The sequence below is a fragment of the Nicotiana tomentosiformis genome, chromosome 10 (genome assembly GCF_000390325.3).
Source record: "Nicotiana tomentosiformis chromosome 10, ASM39032v3, whole genome shotgun sequence".
NCBI lineage: Eukaryota > Viridiplantae > Streptophyta > Magnoliopsida > Solanales > Solanaceae > Nicotiana > Nicotiana tomentosiformis.
In genome coordinates, this window is record NC_090821.1 from 36,282,469 (window position 1) to 36,303,426 (window position 20,958).

The 20,958-nt window shown below is 38.1% G+C and overlaps 1 protein-coding gene and 1 pseudogene across 1 annotated transcript; one reads left to right on the top strand and one right to left on the bottom strand.

Annotated features, from left to right (window-relative positions):
- Positions 1-1,362: 1,362 nt before the first annotated feature.
- LOC104085777 (proteasome subunit beta type-7-A) lies at positions 1,363-7,525 on the top strand. Its single transcript, XM_070187746.1, has 9 exons — positions 1,363-1,540; positions 1,644-1,808; positions 5,927-6,068; positions 6,230-6,326; positions 6,425-6,494; positions 6,619-6,723; positions 6,814-6,912; positions 7,055-7,139; positions 7,251-7,525. Exons 2-9 carry the CDS (start codon positions 1,662-1,664, stop codon positions 7,325-7,327), a joined length of 822 nt encoding a protein of 273 aa, XP_070043847.1. The 5' UTR covers positions 1,363-1,540; positions 1,644-1,661; the 3' UTR covers positions 7,328-7,525.
- On the bottom strand, positions 7,312-11,308 carry LOC138900632 (glycosyl hydrolase 5 family protein-like; annotated as a pseudogene).
- Between the last annotated feature and the right edge of the window lie 9,650 nt (positions 11,309-20,958).

A 20,958-nucleotide genomic window follows, 5' to 3' on the forward strand; every position in this document is an offset into this window, starting at 1 on the left:
TTTAATGTACACAAATAATTAGATATTAGGAATTTTATGAGTTTTATATATGAATTCAGAAAGCTCTAGTCTATTATTTGAATCACAGATACTTCCAGTATAATAAGCTGGAAGATTCTGCATTTTTTATATTAATTAAGACAAGTCCAGCATATTATACTGGGGTTAACTTTTTGCACCATTTGATATTTTGTCTTTTCTGGTTTTGAATTAAAAATTCCTCCAGTATTATATGCTGCACAATTTGTATCTTTCACATATGTAATCATAAAAGTTTAGTATTTTATTCACAACATTAGGGAAGCATTAAAAATTTAGATGTGTTTCTTCTGGTTTGAATCACAGATACTTCTAGTATAATTTACTGGAATTTTCTGAGTTTTACATATTAAATTAAGAAAAGTGCAGTATTTTATACTGGTATTTTGTTCTATACCATTTTATTCATTTTTTTTGTAGTAGTTTGAATGAAAGATACTTCCAGTATAATACATTGGACTTTTATGAGTTTTACATATTAATTTAGAAAGCTCCAGCGTATTATACTTATGTTTTGTTCTGGTTTTGAATTAAGCACTATAACACCATTTTATGCAGTATTTTTTCTGATTTTGAATTAAAAATACCTCTAGTACTATATGCTGTACACTTTATAGTTTTGACATATGTAATCATAAAAGTCTAGCATTTTATTCAAGACATTAGGAGAACCTTAAAAACTTAGATGTGTTATTCTTATTTGAATCACATATACTTCCAGTATAATCAACTGGACGTTTCTGAGTTTTAGATATTAATTAAGAAAAGTCCAGTATATTATACTAGCTTTTTGTTCTGCACCATTTTATGTTATTTTTTGTGGTTTTGAATTAAAGATACCTCAAGTACTATAATATAAATTACTTTAAATTAAATTACATTTATATATTATACAATTAAGCAGAGAATAAAGGTTTTTCATATAAAATTTATAATAATATCAGAACAATACAGATTTTATTAGTTACGATCTGAATTACAAACAAGAAGATATATTATACAATTAAGCACATATTAACGCATCGAAAAAATTCGAGATTAGCACGGATTAAAGCATTGAGATCAAACCAGAAAATTCGAAGAATCAGAAGAATAATTGAGAGCTTACTTCAATCTGTAGATTATGCCGCAAGATAAATAGAGTGTGAGGTCGTATTGCGTAAATTTATAAATAGAGTAGGGATAAATTTAGTCAATAACACTTTTCCGTACTAATTTAGTGGCTAAACAAGGTTGACTTTTGATTATGTGGCTTAATTTGATTGACTAGGAGTAAAAATGGCTATTTATGAATTTTTCGCCTAAATTCGGTGGACTATTTGGGTAACCCAACTGAATAAATTTTGGGCCTTAACCGAAGCAGCCAAGAGTTACCCGTCCATAGCAGATTCACCAGTTATTTTCACAATATCTCCTTTTCTTGTTCTCCAAACCTTGGCTATTTTCACAATCTCTCTTTCCGATTCCGAACTTTGCCTTTTCAGCTCATCATCTGCAGCAAGTAAGTCCCTACTAAGAACTTTAATTTAAGGGTTTTAAGTTTCTTACCGATTCACAGTTCCATTATACTGCATTCCTGTCTTTAACATTTGCTCTGTGGGTAGGTTTTATTTGGAGGTAAAATGACGGCTAAGGCAACAATGGATGTTCCCCAAAAAGGTGGGTTTAGTTTTGATCTATGTAGAAGGAATGAGATGCTGGTCAATAAAGGACTCCGTGCTCCTTCTTTTCTCAAGACTGGTACTACCATCGTCGGCTTAATTTTTCAGGTCCGTTCCCCTTTTTACTTTGCTAAAAATTTCGTTTGGGTTAGTTTTAGTTTGTGTTTTATGTGTCTATTGTTGGATTACGTAAGTTAACCATGCCTCACCCCAAAATTTGTTGGGTCGGCTATATGAATCTCCCATCTGTTCTACATTATTGGGTTCATTTCATTCCAACACTAAATCATTTTCCTTTAAAGGTAAACTAGGGGTTCTCGGAAAACAAAGGATTCTTTTCCTTTTTTTTTATAAGTAAAAACAAAGGATTATAACATGGTCTGATTCATACAACCCACCTAACTTGTTTGGGATTGAGGCTTAGTTGTTGCTGTAAGTAGAAACAAAGGATTCTTGATCTCACACAATTTTCATGTAGACTTCTGAAAATATGGAATACGTTACCATAACTGACCATTATTATCTATTAAGTGATCATTATTATCTATATTCCTCCCGAGCTTCAAGACCGGAAAGCTTATTCATATCAACATAATAAACATAGATTTATTCATATCCCAATTCCACTCACTCTACTCAATGTTTTCATTTCAAAGTCTTCTCTTTCTAAGTATGATATGCTCTGTTAATCTGATGTAGCAAGATCGTGAACCTCCTACAGCTTACCACATGTGTATTAAAAATAGAGAAGCTATTTTTCTTGCTAAAAAGTGAGATGTATGCCTCAAGCTGTGAAGCGAACGCCTTATAGGACTTATTTCTTTTAATGTGCTTAAAAATTCAATATGATCAATGATTCAGAAAAAAATGGAAAAAATAAAAAATAAGCGAGAGAAGCTACATTGATGAAAGTTGTGGTCAAAAGGGAGAGAGGATCCGGCATGAGGGGAAAGGCTGCTGCTTTTTGCAGATTAGGACACGCACTTTGCTTTTCCTTAAATACATAAATAAACAGAGAGAATTTTAAATGATCTTATGATGGAAACACCTCTTATTAATTGGGTAAGGTAAAAAATGAAGTAAAAATTTGAAGGCCTCACTCAAATATGGGCACTCCTTGTAATAAGGGTGTTAAAGCGTCAGACCAAAACCATACAGGTGAAGGCCTCACTCAAGAAAGATAACTCCTCAGCATAGTTTCACCTCTGCCATGCATAAGGCCTGTTGGCAATGCCTCTTGCATTGTGGTGTGCTTATATAACACTGCTCAGACCTAATTTAGTGCAAAGGAATTTATTATATTTACAGAGCAAAAAAGAGAGAGCGAATTTTGTTCTCCTCATCTGGCAATTCAGAGATGTTTGGAATCTAGCACATAAGTTGTGAAATGAGAACCATTAAGAGCAAAGATGTTTTAACATTATAGTGGTCCAAGCTTACCTTGGTTTCGTTTGACTACATTCATAAGAAATTCTTCTCAATATAGTGTTGTGCTTTAGTTAAAATAGCAATAGAATCATATGACATCATAGAGATCATACAATTTGTTGAAATTAATTATACTGTAATAGTTCAACATAATCAGCAACTGACTAGAGCGTACAATATGGTGACTCTTGAGCTGGTTGCTTGTATGATCTGCATTCTTTTGCGTTGCTAAATAATTTAGTTCATCCGACCAGAAGTTTGACATCAACACTACTGTGAAAAAGGAGGAAAGAACATATTAGAATGTCATTTAATGCTGCATGGATTTCCTTGTAAGTTCTTGGTCAAAAAAATGTATTTCGTTTAATAGTCTAACCATACGCATGAGTCGTCTGCAATCTGTGTTCTTTTTAGGCTGAATACATATTTTGCCCCCTGGGCTTGAGGCCTTATTCTTGTGACAACCATGTCAACCACGGGTAACCTTTTACACACTCACAATTGTGTCTGAGACATACCACTTTTGACCAGACCACTCCTTCTTGGAGATTGTATCACACTGGCCAATTAAAGCATGACACGTGTCATAGCTCAAGGAAAAAAAATATCTAATTTGCACCCCAAATGGCCAAAAAAAAAGAAAAATTTAGAGTAGAAAAACATAAATGAATCCCCTCCCCCACCCACCTCCTCTTCTTCCAAACCCCACTTTTGATCATCTTCTCCACCTCCTTCCCCAAAGACAAATTCCAAACCCTCCTCTCCACCAACCCGCTCCTTCTGTTTGCTTACCTCTATTATAGTTAGTTTTAGACCCCATGAAAACTCATCAATAATTCCAAGAAATTCATCTCACCCAAAATCAGAAATACTCAAAAGACTATTTGTTTTTCCAGATCTGTTCATTCAATCAAGAATTGGAACATAGTCCTGTTTTCTTCTCAAAAAGTCGTGTTTCTGGTAAACAAAGAAAAATAAGTAAAAGATAAAATTCATCTTCCAAATCTAGAATTGTGATAAGACAGAGGACGAAGATCTTTCAAATCTTGCCGGTGAAAATGGTGGATTCATCGCTGTCGGATTTTGGCCTCAGTAGCTTCGTCGCTGATTGATTTTAATGGCCGAATAGTAGTTATAGAGGAGCCTACTCACTTACCAATCATGCCTATTAATTATGCATGGACTTTGATCTTATTTATTAACACCAAGAATCTGATCTTTCAAAAAAGAAAAGAATTTAAAACTTTTGCATCTGAAAGTTGAAGAAAGAAGGGAATATGACATTATGGTATTTTTGAAGGAGGACGGTTGCGTAAATAGACGGTGGCCGGTGGTCTTGATGGAAGAGGGCTAGCGTTAGGGAAGAAGAAATTAAAGAAAATAAGGAAAATAAAAGAAAAAATTGGAAACCAATAAAATTTTGACACATGGCACTTAATAAGGATTGGGGCCAATATTTACCGATTGTATGCGCTCATTTTTTTTTGTTAAACAAGTGCGCACCACCTGGAAAAAATGATTTGTATCTAAGTTGCTCGGACTCGGGTGCGGGTATCCGATACGGGCACGGATCCGAGTGTCGGATTTGGCAAAATCTAAATTTTAAGATTCGGGAGTGCGGATCCAGATATGAATACGGGTGTAGGGATTCAACTATGAAAATTCAAAATTATAAAAAATAGAGCTATAAAGAGAAAAAGAAAGCCATCAAGGCCTTCCACCAACTCTTCATCGCTGCTACTGTCTACCAGAAGTCCGAAATCAGAACACGACCCCTTGCATTCTTGGTTTTAGGTATCCGAAGTTAGTTGACCGAATCCGGGACGTATCCCGCACCCGCACCCGTCCCATGTCTTGACAAGTGCGGCACCAAAAACGAAGAGTCTGCGCAACTTAGGTTTGTATTAGACACATTTTGAAAAGGTTGGGTATGTAAAGGGTTGCCGTGTTCGATAGGTGTGTACATGGATTTGGTCTCAACATTAGGGGTAAACTATGTATTCTGCCTTCCTTTTACTGTAAGATGCTAGTGTAGAAAACTGAAGCTTAGTTCTGTTTGTGCTTTCTTCAGTCGGATTAGAATTCATCTACATACATTACCAAACGCCATAGTTGATTTTTTTAAATGATGAAATCCCGCACTTTTGAGTTTTGGTCAGTTGCCTAGCAAGAGAGGAAATTAGGTAGGGACTATGCATATTTTTCTACTTAAATAGCAGGAAGCTTGAGGAAAAGCTGTTGATGAGGTCGCAAAGCAGAAGGTAGTCTTTCAAGATCCAGAAAAGAACATCATACTTATTGAGAAAATAAAGACGGGCATCATGATGTAGGTCATTGTCTGGAATTGAGACCCGGTAGTTTCTACTTTGTGGTATTAACTTCATTCAACTGATTATACTTCTCGGTTTAGTTTAACTATCTATAAACACATTTAGGTTGTCTTCCAGAGAATGAAATTAAAATAGTAATGCTGATAAAAAACTGAATAAGAGTTATTTGCATTTCAATGAATAGTACTTCTCAAAGATTGCTGCTTCTTCACATCTTTCTCTTCTTTCCCTCTTCTGTTGTTTTTATGGACAATTTGGCTTTTATCTGTAGTGCTCTTATTGATTTTCCATGAGCCCTTGCATGATGAATCAGCAGACCTTGGAAATAGTGCCTAATTGACATATTATAACATGCTTGTTAGAAAATGTGACATTTTGGGGTTACTTTATCTGTTCGATTATGCACAAGTCATGCAGAATCTGGAATCGTAGCCCTTAATCAACTTCTTGAGCATGATTCTTGTTCAGGATGGTGTTATCCTTGGAGCGGACACACGGGCAACTGAAGGGCCAATTGTTGCAGATAAAAACTGTGAGAAAATTCATTACATGGCTCCTAATATATATTGCTGCGGAGCTGGGACAGCTGCTGATACAGAGGCGGTTACTGGTAATGAGCTTTATATCCGTATTCTAGCAGTTTTTGGAAATTGTTTGCAATAGACCTTCTCCTTTTAAGTTTCCAATCCGGTTCTCTCTCTCTCTCTCTCTCTCTCTCTCTCCCCGCTCTATGTCATCTCTTAATGTTAATTTAGAACTGTTATTCTCTAGACATGGTCAGTTCCCAGCTGAAGCTTCATAGGTTTCACACTGGTCGTGAATCCAGGGTTGTGACAGCTCTTACTCTTTTGAAGTCTCACCTTTTCAGGTAAAGCTTCTATTGTTAATGTTCCTAATAGGCATAGTAGTGTCTTCGAGTGCATTAAAAAATCAATCCTAGAAGCCTAACTATGTTCTCTTTACCAGCTACCAAGGCCATGTCTCAGCTGCTTTGGTCCTTGGTGGTGTGGATGTCACAGGTCCCCATCTGCATACTGTAAGTAGTCTTCACATTTATATTTGTGTATTAGTATGTATATAAATGTATGTGGGCGTGTGTGTATATATTTTTCCGCATTGTCATCAAAGTTCCACTATTTGGTCAATCGATCGCCTCTCAGATTTATCCACATGGATCAACTGATACTCTGCCATATGCCACAATGGGCTCTGGTTCCCTCGCAGCAATGGCTATCTTTGAGTCAAAATACCGGGAAGGGATGAACGTAAGTTTGTTTCTTTCAGCTAGAATACTTTGCTGCATTTGGCTGGTAGATGTATTATGAATCCTGAATGTTGAGGGGAATTTGTTGCAGAGGGATGAAGGGATAAAGCTAGTAGCAGAGGCCATATTGTCCGGAGTATTCAATGACCTCGGTAGTGGCAGCAATGTTGATATCTGTGTGATAACAAAGGTCAGCTTTCCTTTAAGTGAACCTAATGGGGAAAAAAAAGCTCTCTTTCTAGCGATAATGACAAATTTTCAGTGTAGAATGCATAACACCATTTTTTGTTTTTTATAGCATGTGGCTTCTAAACTCTTATCTTGGTTGTTAGGGAAACACGGAGTACTTAAGAAACCATTTGTCGCCTAATCCCCGCACCTATCCACAAAAAGGTTACTCGTTCCCCAAAAAGACTGGTTAGTGTTCTCAGACTTGTCAACATGCAATGTAATAGAGCAACTATCATGGTAATTTGACTTCTGAATGGAATTTTGCTAATGCGTCGGCTGGAATTCTTTGGCTTGCAGAAGTTCTCCTTACAAAGATTACACCATTGAGAGAGATTGTACAAGTGATTGAAGGTGGAGATGCCATGGAAGAATGACTTGTATTGCAATGATAAAATCCATTTGTGAACTATTAGAGTGTCCAACAATTCCATGAGTATTTAAGTGTTGAAAAATCTTCAATTGCATGTCTAAATGAAGTACTCTATGTTATCAGATGTAGCTTCCGAAGAAACTCCTTGCTAGAAAATGAATGATTGGCTTGATTTGAAGAAAGGATTTTGTTGTTTTTGTCACCCTTGTGCTGTCAATAATTTTGAACCACTGACTTCCAGGATCACATGTTGTGTCATTTGTGCTCAAACACTTGCATGTTTGTGTGACAATAACATTGTTGGAATCAACATCCAAGCAGACACTAGTAGCATCTTGTAGCTTAGAAGACAGGTGCATCTTAGAGTCCGAGATGGTTTCCCATTTTGAGCTGTCATCACTGCATGTTATACCAAGTTTTGCTGGCTCCCCAAGCTCATCTGCTTGCAGGCAAAAGTAAGTTCCGATGACTGTCTGTTTTTTGGGGAGCATAGCTCCATGCTGCAGCCTCAGAGCAATGGCTGCAGCAATGAGGTTCTTCGAACACAAAGCCCCGTCTTTGGATGGAAAATCACTTTATGGAGACGAGTCTCGGTATATCCTGGTCCTGCATTTGAACCAAGGTAAATGCTTAGTTCTTTTTTCATAGATAACTTTTAACAATTATGTTATCCTATGTTGCTCGGACTTTTCAAAAATGTTGCTAGATTGTGTGTCGGATCCTCCAAAATTAGTGCATTTTTGGAGGATCTGACACGGGGGACGGGGTGAGAGCAACATTTTTGAAAAGTCAGACCAACATAGATGTTACCACTTCAGCTTATACCTTGGAATGGCGAGCGAATGGCTGAGATTCTTTCCAGAAAGCTTGAGTTCCTGATATCTCGCCAGTTCCAATCTAAAACCCCATAGTACTCATTGAGCCCCACAACCCCATCTCTCAAATAATAGCTCCCAACAAGTGTCCAGAGTGCCCAATCAAAGTCAAGTTCAGCTGCCAGTCCAAGAAAGCAATTGAAATACCTATTGTCATTCACATTAGTGCCTCTTTGATCCACTCCAAACTCGCTCACAAACAATGGGTAGCCTTGTTCTAACACAAATGTTCCTTTGCTCACCATGTCATTTAACACTACTCCGCATGCTTGGTTTGGATTGTCTCCTGACCAAGTATCTCCATCTGTGAAACCATATCGATGAATCTCGTAAACTAGCTTGCCACTGAATGTCAAGTTTACTGGTCTTTCGTGCAAGAAAGGAAGATCCTTGTCGAAACTTAGGCCGGATAGTATAACAAGAACATTGGGATTAGCTGCATGCACTGCTTCAGCTCCTTTCTGCATGTACCTGGCTCAACAACCACCACTTTAATTGGTGAACCATAGCAACAAATATAAATTTTTGAGTTAGTGCATGTAGCAATCAGGCGCGGTAAAATGTTGGAACATAAACTGCATTCATGGTGATGTGTTGGAACTTAGTCCAATTATATACATTGTTTAGATAATTTTCAACCATGTAGTGCTTGCTGCAACGGAAGTCATTTTCAGGAAAATATTTATAGGTAGATTTTCAACAATGTTTAGAAGATTTTTCATTTTTGATAGATTGAATAGTGGTGTATATACCTGTACCAATCATCAGCATTTTGTAGAAGTCCACGAAGTTCATTTCTTAAGCTCATGCCTACTACATTGTTAGTACTCTTGAAAATAGTGGCTACTTTGGTAAGGCCTTGGACCCAGAGGTCAGGGTCAAAGTACTCATCTCCAAAGAAGCCATTCCCATCAAATCTGCTGCAGCACCACCCAGGCTTGCTTATGTGATTATCTAATATCATCATTACATTGTTTTTTGCAAGGCTAGCCACCACTGCCTGTCATATATTCCTATTGTTAAATGGATAATAATTGGACATACTACATATGGTAAATGAAAAGAGTATTGAAATAAGAAAATTAGCTAATGGAGGAAAAACTAAACGTCTCAACAAGAATGACACTGTTACTAACTATTTCAGAATATAATTTTTTCTGATGATAAGTTTACAATAATTTTAATTATATAAAATTGTGATTTACAATATATATTTTGTGTAGTTTTTAAGTAAATGCATGAATGTTGTTTTTAAAATATAAAGTATCAACCTATAGATCAACACTGAAACTTAGATGGATTAACTGTCATATTTTGCACTATGTCATTATTTTGGAACGGAAACAGTACATTTAGGTTGTTTATCATCCAATAAAATTACAATTTTAATTTGTGTTGGGATTGCTCTACTTGATCAACTGAACCTAGATCTAATTACTTTTTAGGTTGCACCTTTTTTAAGAAATAAAAAAGGAGTAGTGGCGTGCAAGAACAGTTGATATTTGTTGGGGGTCACCATCAGTACAGCGTCATTGGTACATAAGCTACTTAAAGATAAGATAGAATAAAACAAAACGGATTGAATCAGCTATTATAAAATAATTTTTAAGATTCCAAACAAATCCGTTTCAGGCTCCCAAGTGAACAAATAGAGTAAGTAGCTCAAAGAAACATTTCTCTATTTGATACTTTTCCAAAAGTAGATATAATATCAAGTTTTAGGAATTACAGAGCTGCACAATTATCCATATTCCTATGATATTAGGGTGGTGATAAATACTATCTTTATTGTCGGTGGCCAATGAAAGAGATAAGAATACATTCCTTAGCTATGATATAAATAAAATCTAAATTCGATCTTTACCAAAGGTTTGATAATAAACAAACTTTGACACGCATAGTACAGAAATTAATTTAATGAGCATACTTATATAAAAATGATATATTTACAATTCCGCAAGTACAACTAACTACAAACAAAAAAAAGTTCAAGATACTCTTTCACTCAAACAATTTAAACAATTTAGTTGGTCTGTGAAATATTCGACATTTTAAAAGGAACACGAGTTGAATTTTGATAGGTTTTAAATGATTGGAAAAATCCATTAAAATATTCTTTTTGATCTCTTTATAAAAGATTACACTGGATCTATATTATTATACAGTGATCGCAATGATGGAAAATGACATCGATCCAAAAAGTGAAATGTGGATAATAATTATGGGATGGAAGGAATATCTACTTTCGGCCCAAGTCTTCCATCAACATAGAATAAAGCTAACCGTATTTTTCCTTTTTTCCGGAGCTAACCCTACATAGTTGATAAACTTAATAAACTAGGTGTCCCCATTGAAATGTGACTTCTAACAACTTCTATACCTACAATTTATCTTATATTTCTTAACTTCTTGTTTGAGCAAGAAAAAAGATTTGCGTAAGTCACTAGTCAAGCAACAAATCATCAATCATCTAGGAACAGATGAATTTAAGTTCTATAAATGATAACACAATTAGGTAACTTATAAGGTAATTACAGATAAATTTGTGTCTTCACAAAAATGATAACTAATCTTGAAATATATTGTTGACGTAAAAAAATCTTTATACAGTTAGTGTAACTTAAATTCGGAATGCAAATTTGTTACCTGGTAAGCATCGAGGACAGAGAGATCAACAATGGAAGGATTGTTAGCTTGAAGACCAACAATGGAACCAAACAGTCCAAGGTTCTTGAAAGATTGTCTTACAGTTATTGATCCCAAAGAATCATTAGTAAACAAGAAGAGAGGCCAAGTAAGTCTAACACAATTAACAAAATAGCTTGAGAAATTGCATCCACTGGCTGTTGGTTTAGCCCTTCTGCCACCATAACTTCCATATGTGACACCCAATTTATACATGCCAGTTTCACTATTTGCCCTGTTGAGTTCACAATCCATCTTGAATTTGTGTATAGTGGCTGTGATGAAACAGTAACATGTTGGCTGCTGATCAGAAGAAATAGAAATAGATGAATGTTGAGGGAAGAGGACGATGATGGCGACTTCCACATATTTTACTAAGTCTTATCTGTTGTTTTTAGGACTCTCGGGCCATTTGCCTATGGGGAGATGACTATTTATAGCTAAGATCAAATGAATCGATAAAAGAAAAACTATCACTTTCAAATTAATGAGATAATATGGGTTTTATAGTATTACTATACGTGTCGTGCGTTACATGTGTATCGTATGTCTAGTACATACTTTTTAAAATATATAAATAATATCAAAACATAATGAGTAATTAAAATTTTAAAAGAAAAAAGTACAAGCTGAAATGGATGAGCAGTAAGCCTATTCAAATGATTTTGTCGCCGATCAAAATTATAGTTTGTAGGCTGTACACAACTAATTCAATTGGTATAACCTTTTTCTTACGTAATTATTCTAATATATTAAATATTCTAGTTGACAGCTTTCTTATATTTTGAATTTCAACAAAACATAGTTTAAAATGTGAATATGAGCAATATAATTGGTTATGCTTGATGCTTCACGTCTTAAAGTTTGTAACCGTTTTCAACAAATTGTAGCCTCCTTTATAATCGCATATATATTAAGAAGCTTTTGATTAAGATATTTGTAACGATCTGACCAGTCGTTTAGAGCTTTAGCATTTCGTTCAGTAGTTGAAGGTCTCGAGAAACTTCGTATTGTGTATTATGACTTGCATGTATGGTCGGTTTCGGTTTCCGGGCAATTCGGGATTGATTTGGAAGAATGATTCTTGTTTTAGAAACTTAAGTGGTAAGAGTTGGCTAGAGTTTGACTTGTAGACGACTCCGGAATGGTGTGACGATTCCAATAGCTTCGTATGGTGATTTTGGACTTAGGCGTATATCCGGATTTGGATTTGGAGGTTCGTAGGTTGATTTGATGTGGCGAAAGTTAGAAAGTTGAAGGTTTGGAAGATAGAGAGATTTGATTGGGAGTTGACTTTATTGATATCGAGTTCGAATTGTGATTCCGGGAGTTGGTATAACTCCGTTGTGTCATTTGGGACTTGCATGCAAAATTTGAGGTCATTCCGAATTGATTTGATATGATTCGGCGCGAGTTGTAGAAGTTGAAAGTTCATTAGATCGTTAGGCTTGAATTGAGGTGCGATTCATATTTTTGATATTGTTTAATGTGATTTGAGGCCTCGAGCAGGTCCGCGTTGTGTTATGGGATTGGTTGATATGTTTGGAGAGGTCTTCGGGGTCTCGGGTATGTTTCGGATGGGCGTAGGCCATTTCTTCATGTTTTGGAGTTGCTGGTTTTCTGATGTTTTATAGTTCATCGCGTTCGCGTGAGGACGAACGCGATCGCGAAATGCATCTGTGGTGGCAGAGGATTTACTCATCATGTTCGCGAGTTGGTCATCGTGTTCGCAGAGCCTGGGGAAAGATGGTCATCGCGTTCGCTACCCTTATGTCGCGATCGCGTAGAGATAGAGCTAGAGCTAGAGGGGCATCGGGGGATTGGCCATCGCGTTCGCGTGAGTTGGGTCGCGTTCGCGTAGGTCAGTTGAGACGATGGGTCGCGTTTGAGGGCTGCAGATCGCGTTCGCGTACAGGTAATTTTGGTAGCTTATGTTTTGTGCTTCGCGGTCGCGAGACATTTTCTGCGATCACGAAGAAGAATCCCTCGGCAGATTATATAATACTTTATCACGAAGGCATTTGTTATTTTATCACTTTTTGAGTTAGAAAGCTCGGATTTGGGCGATTTTGGAGGGAATTTTCACGTTTTGGATTGGGGTAAGTATTCTTGACATGAATTTGGTTATATTTTATGATGTCATCTTTGTTTTTATCATTTAATTAGTGATTTGAATTGGAGAAATTGAGAATTTTTGTAAAAACTTTATAAATATAATAATGACTTGAAGGCCAATTTAAGGTCAGAATTGGATGATTTTGGTATGGTTGGACTCGTATCGTAATGGGTGTTCGAATTTTGTGAGTTTTGTCAGGTTTCGAGGTACGTGCCTAGGGTTGACTTTTTAGTTTTCATTAAAGATCGAAACTTTATTATCCAGAATTATTTTCTATGGCATTTATTAATGATATTAAGTTATTTTTGCTAGATTCGAGCCGTCCGGAGGTTGTTTTACATGGGAAGGTCTTTTGAGAGCATTGATTTAGCTTCTTTGAGGTAAGTATCTTGCCTAACCTTGTGTGGGGGAACTACCCCTTAGGATTTGGGTTGATTGTATTTTTTGGCTTATGTGGAAGGCGTGTACATGAGGTGACGAGTGTGTGCCCGACTTATATGTGGCAAAATTGACCGATTTAGACTCTTAGGTTACTTTATGCATTTAATTAGAAGTTGTTATTACTTGTTACATCTTTCGTTGTTGAATTCATTCTTATATGCTTAGATTGTAGTCGTTATTTCATGCTCTAGCTTTCATTGCCGAGTTTACTCTTATGTGTCTTAATTGAAGTTACTATTATATGCTATATCTTTCATCGTCAAGTTTATTATGATTTAACCAAAGTTGTTAGTACATGTTCTATCCATCGTTGTTGAGTTACTCTTATATGTATTCAATTGAAGTTGTTAGTATACGTCATGCCTTTCATTGTTAAGTTCATTCATAAGCAAGTGATGAAAGGTTGATTTATTGCGAGTTATTAACCTGTTTTAGTTGAAGTTCTAGTTTTATGGTGTATCCTTCTTTGTTGAGTTATTTTCCGTTTTATTCTATTGTTATTGAGATTCTTGTTCACATCGTGGTTGAGCCGTGGGCTATGTGTTGTGTGATATCGGTATTGTTGTTTCAGAAAGGTTGTGGCCTATGGGCACTTGTGGTACGAATTGATCTGTCGTGTTATTGGGATGTTAGAACATGTGTGTGTGTGGATTGGTTGTTGCAATGCAGAGCATAAGGGTGTCATCTCACTCTTGTTGATTATGCAGAGTGATACGGGTGGCTATTATGCAGAGTGATACATGTGGCTATTGTGATGATTGTCTGGGCGGAGCAATAAGAATAGCTATTATGATATTATCAATGCGGAAAGACAAGGGTGACTATGTCAGAGATGATATGTAACGGCCTAGGGGTATAATGTTGATGATATTCGTGTGATGGTGTTATTTTACTTGTGTATGTCATGCACCTTACGTGACTTGTTGTGTTGTTTTTAATGAACTCCTCGATGTCTTTGATATTACTTGTTGACTTGGACCGTAATAGTACACTCGCACAAGCATACACCGTAGCATGTCGTATACACCAGTTCAGGAGTATAAAACTAGACATTCATTGATCATGCACATGTATTCTTGTATCATTTGCCTCCACTGTGATATTGGGCCTATGACCATGCCGGACGGATTGTGATAGTGAGCCTGTGACTACACCGAGCGAATTGTGATAGTGAGTATGTGACCACGTCGGACGGATTGTGATAGTGAGCCTGTGACTATACAGGGCAGATTGAGATATTGGCACGTGAGTTGTCCATGCGGTTGATAATAATGTGGGCACGAGGGGCCATGAGCACATGATTTATGATTTGGGACTTGTGACTTGTGATTTAGAGACGAGGTATCTCAGAGTAATTTTATTGTGAAACTTGTGCTAGAACGGCTTGATTATTCGGTTGTCACTTGTTTACCTTATTTGGTTTCATTGGTACTTTAACAGTGTTCTGATTACTTTGATGTTTTTATCACATGTTTATTCCTTGTTGCCATTTACGGATTCTTGCTTCAATTATTAGCTTTATACTTATATACTGCATAGGTTATTATGACTAGTAGGTGTGTTTACTGTACCTCGTCATTACTCCACCGGAGTTAGTCTTGATACTTATTGGGTACCGACCGAGGTATACTCATACTATACTTCTGCACATTTTTATACAGATCCAGGTATCGGAGATATCAGACTCAGAGAGAGTTAGCTTCTTGATCGCAAGGATTCAAGGTAGAGCTGCTTGGTAGTCACAGTCCCTTGAAGTCCTTTTCCTTTTGATTGTACTGTTAACTCGTTATTCAAACAACATTGTATTTTGTTTTTGAGATATTTCTTTGTATTCAGCCAGAGTTCGTAACTCTGTATTTCCTAGTCTTGGGAGGATTGTTGTGATTATTTCCACGTAGGCTTATGTCACATTTATTTCGGTATTTATATTAAACTCTGTTATAAATCATTATGCTTAACTGGTTTAACTGTTGTACGTAATCGGCTTACCTAGTCATGAAGACTAGGTGCCATCACGACGCCTTAGGTGGGATTTTGGATCGTGACAAGTTGGTATCATAGCTCTAAGCTCATAGGTTTTATGAATCACGAGCAAGTTTAGTAGAGTCTTGCAGATCGGTACGGAGACTTCTGTGCTTATCTTCGAGAGGCTACAGAACTATAAGGAAAATTCCACTTCTTTCATTCTTATCATGTGGATTCATTACTTTCAGAGTTTGAGCCTTTATATTTCTATTCTCTTACAAATAGTTAGGACACTCACTACGAGATCATCTAAGCAGACACATGCGCCCTCTGCTAGAGCCGCGAGAGGCCGGGGCCGAGTTAGAGGTAGAGGAGGGGCATGTGCCGCAACTAGAGCACCTTCCAGAGAAGCACCCGAGGAGCCACCGGTAGCTCCGGTTGGGGGACAGGCATCGGAGGCGCCTGTTGCTACCCATCGACTTCAGGAGACTTTAGCACAGTTCCTAAGCATGTTTGGTACATTGGCTTAGGCGCGATTGATCCCAATTGCACCAGCTACTTTGCAGATTGGGGGAGGAGCTTAGACTCTCGCCGCCTATACTCTAGAGCAGCAGGCTTATATTGGTCAGGATCCGGGTGTGATGCCAGTACAACCTGTTATTCGGGTTCAACCTGAGGTCAGGCCAGGTGCATCAGAGGAGGAGCAGAAGAGGCTTGAGAGGTTCAAGAAGTATAATCCACCTACTTTCAGTGGAACCGCTACTGAGGATGCACATGGTTTTCTGGAGAAGTGTCACCGTATTCTCTGCACCATGGGTATTGTGGAGGTGAGCGGAGTTGCTTTTACTATATTTTAGCTGTTATGAGCAGCGTATCAGTGGTGGCAGGCTTATGAGGAGGGTAGGCCAGCTGATGCAGCACCACTCACTTGGACTCAGTTTTCAGAGATGTTTTTGAAGGAGTTTATTCCCCAGACCTTTAGGGATGCGTGGCACATAGAGTTCAAGCATCTGCACTAGAGAATTATGATAGTGTCGGAGTACGCCATCAGGTTCAGCCAGTTGTCCCGACATGCACCTACCTTGGTCCATATAGTTAGAGAGCGAGTTCACAGATTTATCGAGGGGCTCAGTTATGGTCTTAGATTCAGCATGGCTCGGAAGTTGGAGACTGATACTCCATTGCAACAAGTTGTGGAGATTGCTAGGAGGTTAGAGCGTATTCGGGGTGAGGAGAGGGAGGATAAGGAGGCCAAGAGGTCTCGAGTTCTAGAGGATTTACTAGATTCTACTCTTCAGCTATGACCCATCACGGCAGAGGCTCAGGCGGTCAACCAGTCCAGTCCGCACTTCAGACTACTCGTGGTGCTCCAGCTAGTCAGGGACCTCAGGGTACTCATATGGGGCAGCCATCTTTTAGTGCACCACCTGCATGGGGTTCCTATAGCGGTTATCCCAGTTATACAGCACAGATTCAGTACCAATAACCTCACCCGCAGAGGGGTTGTTATGAGTGTGGCGATACTAGGCACATCATAAGGGATTGTCCCAGACTCGGGAGAGATGAATTCCATCAGGGCACTCAGGCTATGGGCTCCATTCCATATGCTACTCCACATGCACATCCAGCTAGAGGTGGAGGACGAGCAGGTAGAGGGCTTCCTAGAGGTGGAGGATGAGCGGGTAGAGGGTGTCCTAGAGGGGGAGGCCCGACCCATTGATATGCTTTCCCTTGGAGGGATGAGGCCGTTGTACCAGATGGTGTTTCTACAAGTGTAGTTTCAGTTTTTCATAGAGGAGCATCAATATTATTTTGATCTGGTCTTATTTATCGGTGTGAGTCCTCCTATCTGCTTCATATATGGGTGAGTTTCGTGATTCTTGTACTCTGCTTATGTGTTTACCTCTGTTGAGAGATTCTATAGTGGTATCCCATGTCTATCGTTTCGGTTTGTTCACTATTGATAGCTATGCGACTAGAATGAACTTCTGTTACTCATTACGGTAGGTTTTGATGTGATTTCTGGATGGTTTGGTTACGATTTGTGATTTAGGAGCTCTACCGGTATGGGAAGTCCGTTACGTTTGTGATTTTATTCCGCAGAATTGAGTTAGTAGAAGGTTTCAGGTGGTGTGTTATGTATTCTACTTGTGATTCAGAGCTGAGGATGGGATCCTCGTATTTCCGTGTGGATTGATATGTTTGAACCGGGCTACGTGCCACGGTAGAGTTATATTAGGATGAGATCCTTGTGATTAGTTCATATGTTTTGTTTCTCCCTTGTGGAATTGACTCGTAGTATGATACCAATTGGGAGTTGTACGTGTTGGACTTGTTTGATAGTTCTCTGATGTGTTTCTCTTTCCATATTCAGTCATATTCGAGTTGTGCTTATTGGGTTTTGCTTGCGAGGTATGTGCCCAGGGGGCGTTGGCGGTGACTTGTTGATTAGGTGAGTAGTTATGAGTCTTCATGTTTTCTGCATCATTATAAGTGTTGGAAAGGTTTGGGACATGGTTCTAGCTGATATGAGGTTGTTTACCGGTACTGGGTTGGATTATGGACATCTATTGTGGTCAGAGTTATTGCTATGGGCATATGGGTGACGTGTTACACCGTGAGGTTATATCATATGAGCGTGCTTATGGCTTGTTGTAGCTGATTGAGGTTGATATAAGGTGTATGTGTGGGAATCGGGTCTTTGGAGGATGATCGAATGTTGAAAATTTGGTTCTAAGGCTTATCAGTATGGGTGCGGGGAATAATCTTCAGTTGAGATGGTGTTGTCGGGCCTATGTGGATTGGGGTGACGTGGAACCACCCATAAGTATGTGTATGGTGAGTCCATTCAGTGATTTAATGACTTCGGAACGGTTCTTGGCACATTCGAGGACGAACGTTTGTCTAAGAGAGGAAGAATGTAACAACCCGATCGGTCATTTTGAGATTTAGCATTTAGTTCGGTGGTTTAAGGTCTCGAGAAGTTTTTTATTGTGTATTATGACTTACGTGTATGGTCGGTTTTGATTTTCGGGCGATTTGGGATTGATTTGGAAGAATAATTCTTATTTTAGAAGCTTAAGTAGTAAGAGTTGACTGGAGTTTGACTTTTGTGTAAGCGACTCCGGAATAGTGTTTTGATGATTCCAATAGCTTTGTATGGTTATTTTGGACTTAGGCGTATGTCCAGATTTGAATTTAGAGGTCCGTAGGTTGGTTTGATGCTTTTTGGCGAAAGTTGAAAAGTTGAAGGTTTGGAAGGTTAAGAGGTTTGACCGGAAGTTGACTTTGTTGATATCTAGTTCAGACTGTGATTCCGGGAGTTGGTATAGCTCCATGGTGTCATTTGGGACTTGCATGCAAAATTTGAGGTCATTCCGGATTGATTTGATATGATTCGGCGCGAGTTGTAGAAGTTGAAAGTTCATTAGTTCGTTAGGCTTGAATTGAGGTGCGATTCATAGTTTTGATATTGTTTGATATGACTTGAGGCCTCAACAAGGTCCGAGTTGTGTAATGGGATTGGTTGGTATATTTGGACGGGGTCCCGGGAGCCTCGGGTGTGTTTCAGATGGGTTACAGGGCATATCATCATGTTTTGGAGTTATTGGTTTTCTGATGTTTTGCAGTTCATCGCATTCACGTGAGGACGAACTCAATCGCGAAGTGTATCGTGGTGGTAGAGGATTTACTCATTGCGTTCGCAAGTTGGTCATCTTCCCGGATCCTGGGGGAAAATGGTTCGTGGCCCCTTATGTCGCGATCGCGTAGAGATAGAGCTGGACCATGGGATTGGCCATCGCGTTCGCGTGAGTAGGGTCATGTTCGCGTAGGTCAGTTGAGATGATGGGTCGCGTTTGAGGGCTGTAGATCGTGTTTGCGTATAGGTAATTTTGGCAGCTTATGTTTTGTGCTTCGCGGTCGCGAGGCATTTTCCGCGATCACGAAGAAGAATCCCTGGGCAGATTATATAGTACTCTATCTTGAAGGCTTTTGTTATTTTATCTCTTTTTGAGTTAGAGAGCTCGGATTTTGGCAATTTTGGAGGAAAGTTTCACGTTTTGGATTGGGGTAAATATTCTTGACCCGGATTTGGTTATATTTTATGATTCCATCTATATTTTTATTATTTAATTAGTGATTTGAATTGGAGATATTAGGGATTTTCGTAAAAACTTTCTAAAATATAAAATAATGATTTGAAGGCCGATTTGATGTCAGAATTGGATGATTTTGATATGGTTGGACTCATATCAGAATGAGTGTTAGGATTTTATGAGTTTTGTAGGGATCCGACGTACGGGCAGGGGTTGACTTTTTAGTTTTCATTAAAAATCGAAGCTTTATTATCCGGAATTATTTTCTATGGCTTTTATTTATGATATTAAGTTATTTTGGCTAGATTCGAGCCGTCCGAAGGTTGTTTTACACGGGAAGGTCTTTTGAGAGCATTGATTTAGCTTCTGTGAGGTAAGTATCTTGCCCAACCTTATGTGGGAAAACTACCCCTTAGGATTTGGGTTGATTGTAATTTTTGGCTTATGTGAAAGACGTGTACATGAGGTGACGAGTGTGTGCCCAACTTATATGTGGCAAAATTGACCGGTTTAGACTCTTAGGTTACTTTATGCATTTAATTAGAAGTTGTTATTACTTGTTACATCTTTCGTTGTTGAATTCATTCTTATATGCTTAGATTGTAGTCGTTATTTCATGCTCTAGCTTCCATTGCCGAGTTTACTTTTATGTGTCTTAATTGAAGTTACTATTATACGCTATATCTTTCATCGTCAAGTTTATTATGCTTTAACTGAAATTGTTAGTACATGTTCTATCCATCGTTGTTGAGTTACTCTTATATGTATTCAATTGAAGTTGTTAGTACACGTCATGCCTTTCATTGCTAAGTTCATTCATAAGCAAGTAATGGAAGGTTGACTTATTGAGAGTTATTAACCTATTTTAGTTGAAGTTCTTGTTTTATGGAGTATCCTTCTTTGTTGAGTTATTTTTCGTTTCATTCTGTTATTATTGAGATTCTTGTTCACATCGTGGTTGAGTCGTGGGCTATGTGTTGTGGTGATATCAGTATTGTTGTTTTGGAAAGGTTGTGGCCTATAGGCACTTATGGTATAAATTGATGTGTCGTGTTGTTGTGATGTTAACACATGTGTGTGTGGATTGGTTGTTGCAATGTGGAGCATAAGGGTATCATCTCACTCTTGTTGATTATGCAGAGTGATACGGATGGCTATTATGCATAGTGATATATGTGGCTATTATGATGTATTTCCGGGCGGAGCAATAAGAGTGGCTATTATGATATTATCAATGCGGAGAGACAATGGTAGCTATGTCAGAGATGATATGCAACGGTCTAGGGGCATAATGTTGATGATATTCGTGTGATGATGTGATTTTCCTTGTGTATGTCATGCACCTTACGTGACTTATTGTGTTATTTTTAATGAACTCCTCGATGTCTTTGATATTACTTGTTGACTTGGACCGTAATAGTACACTCGCACAAGCATACACCGTAGCATGTCGTGT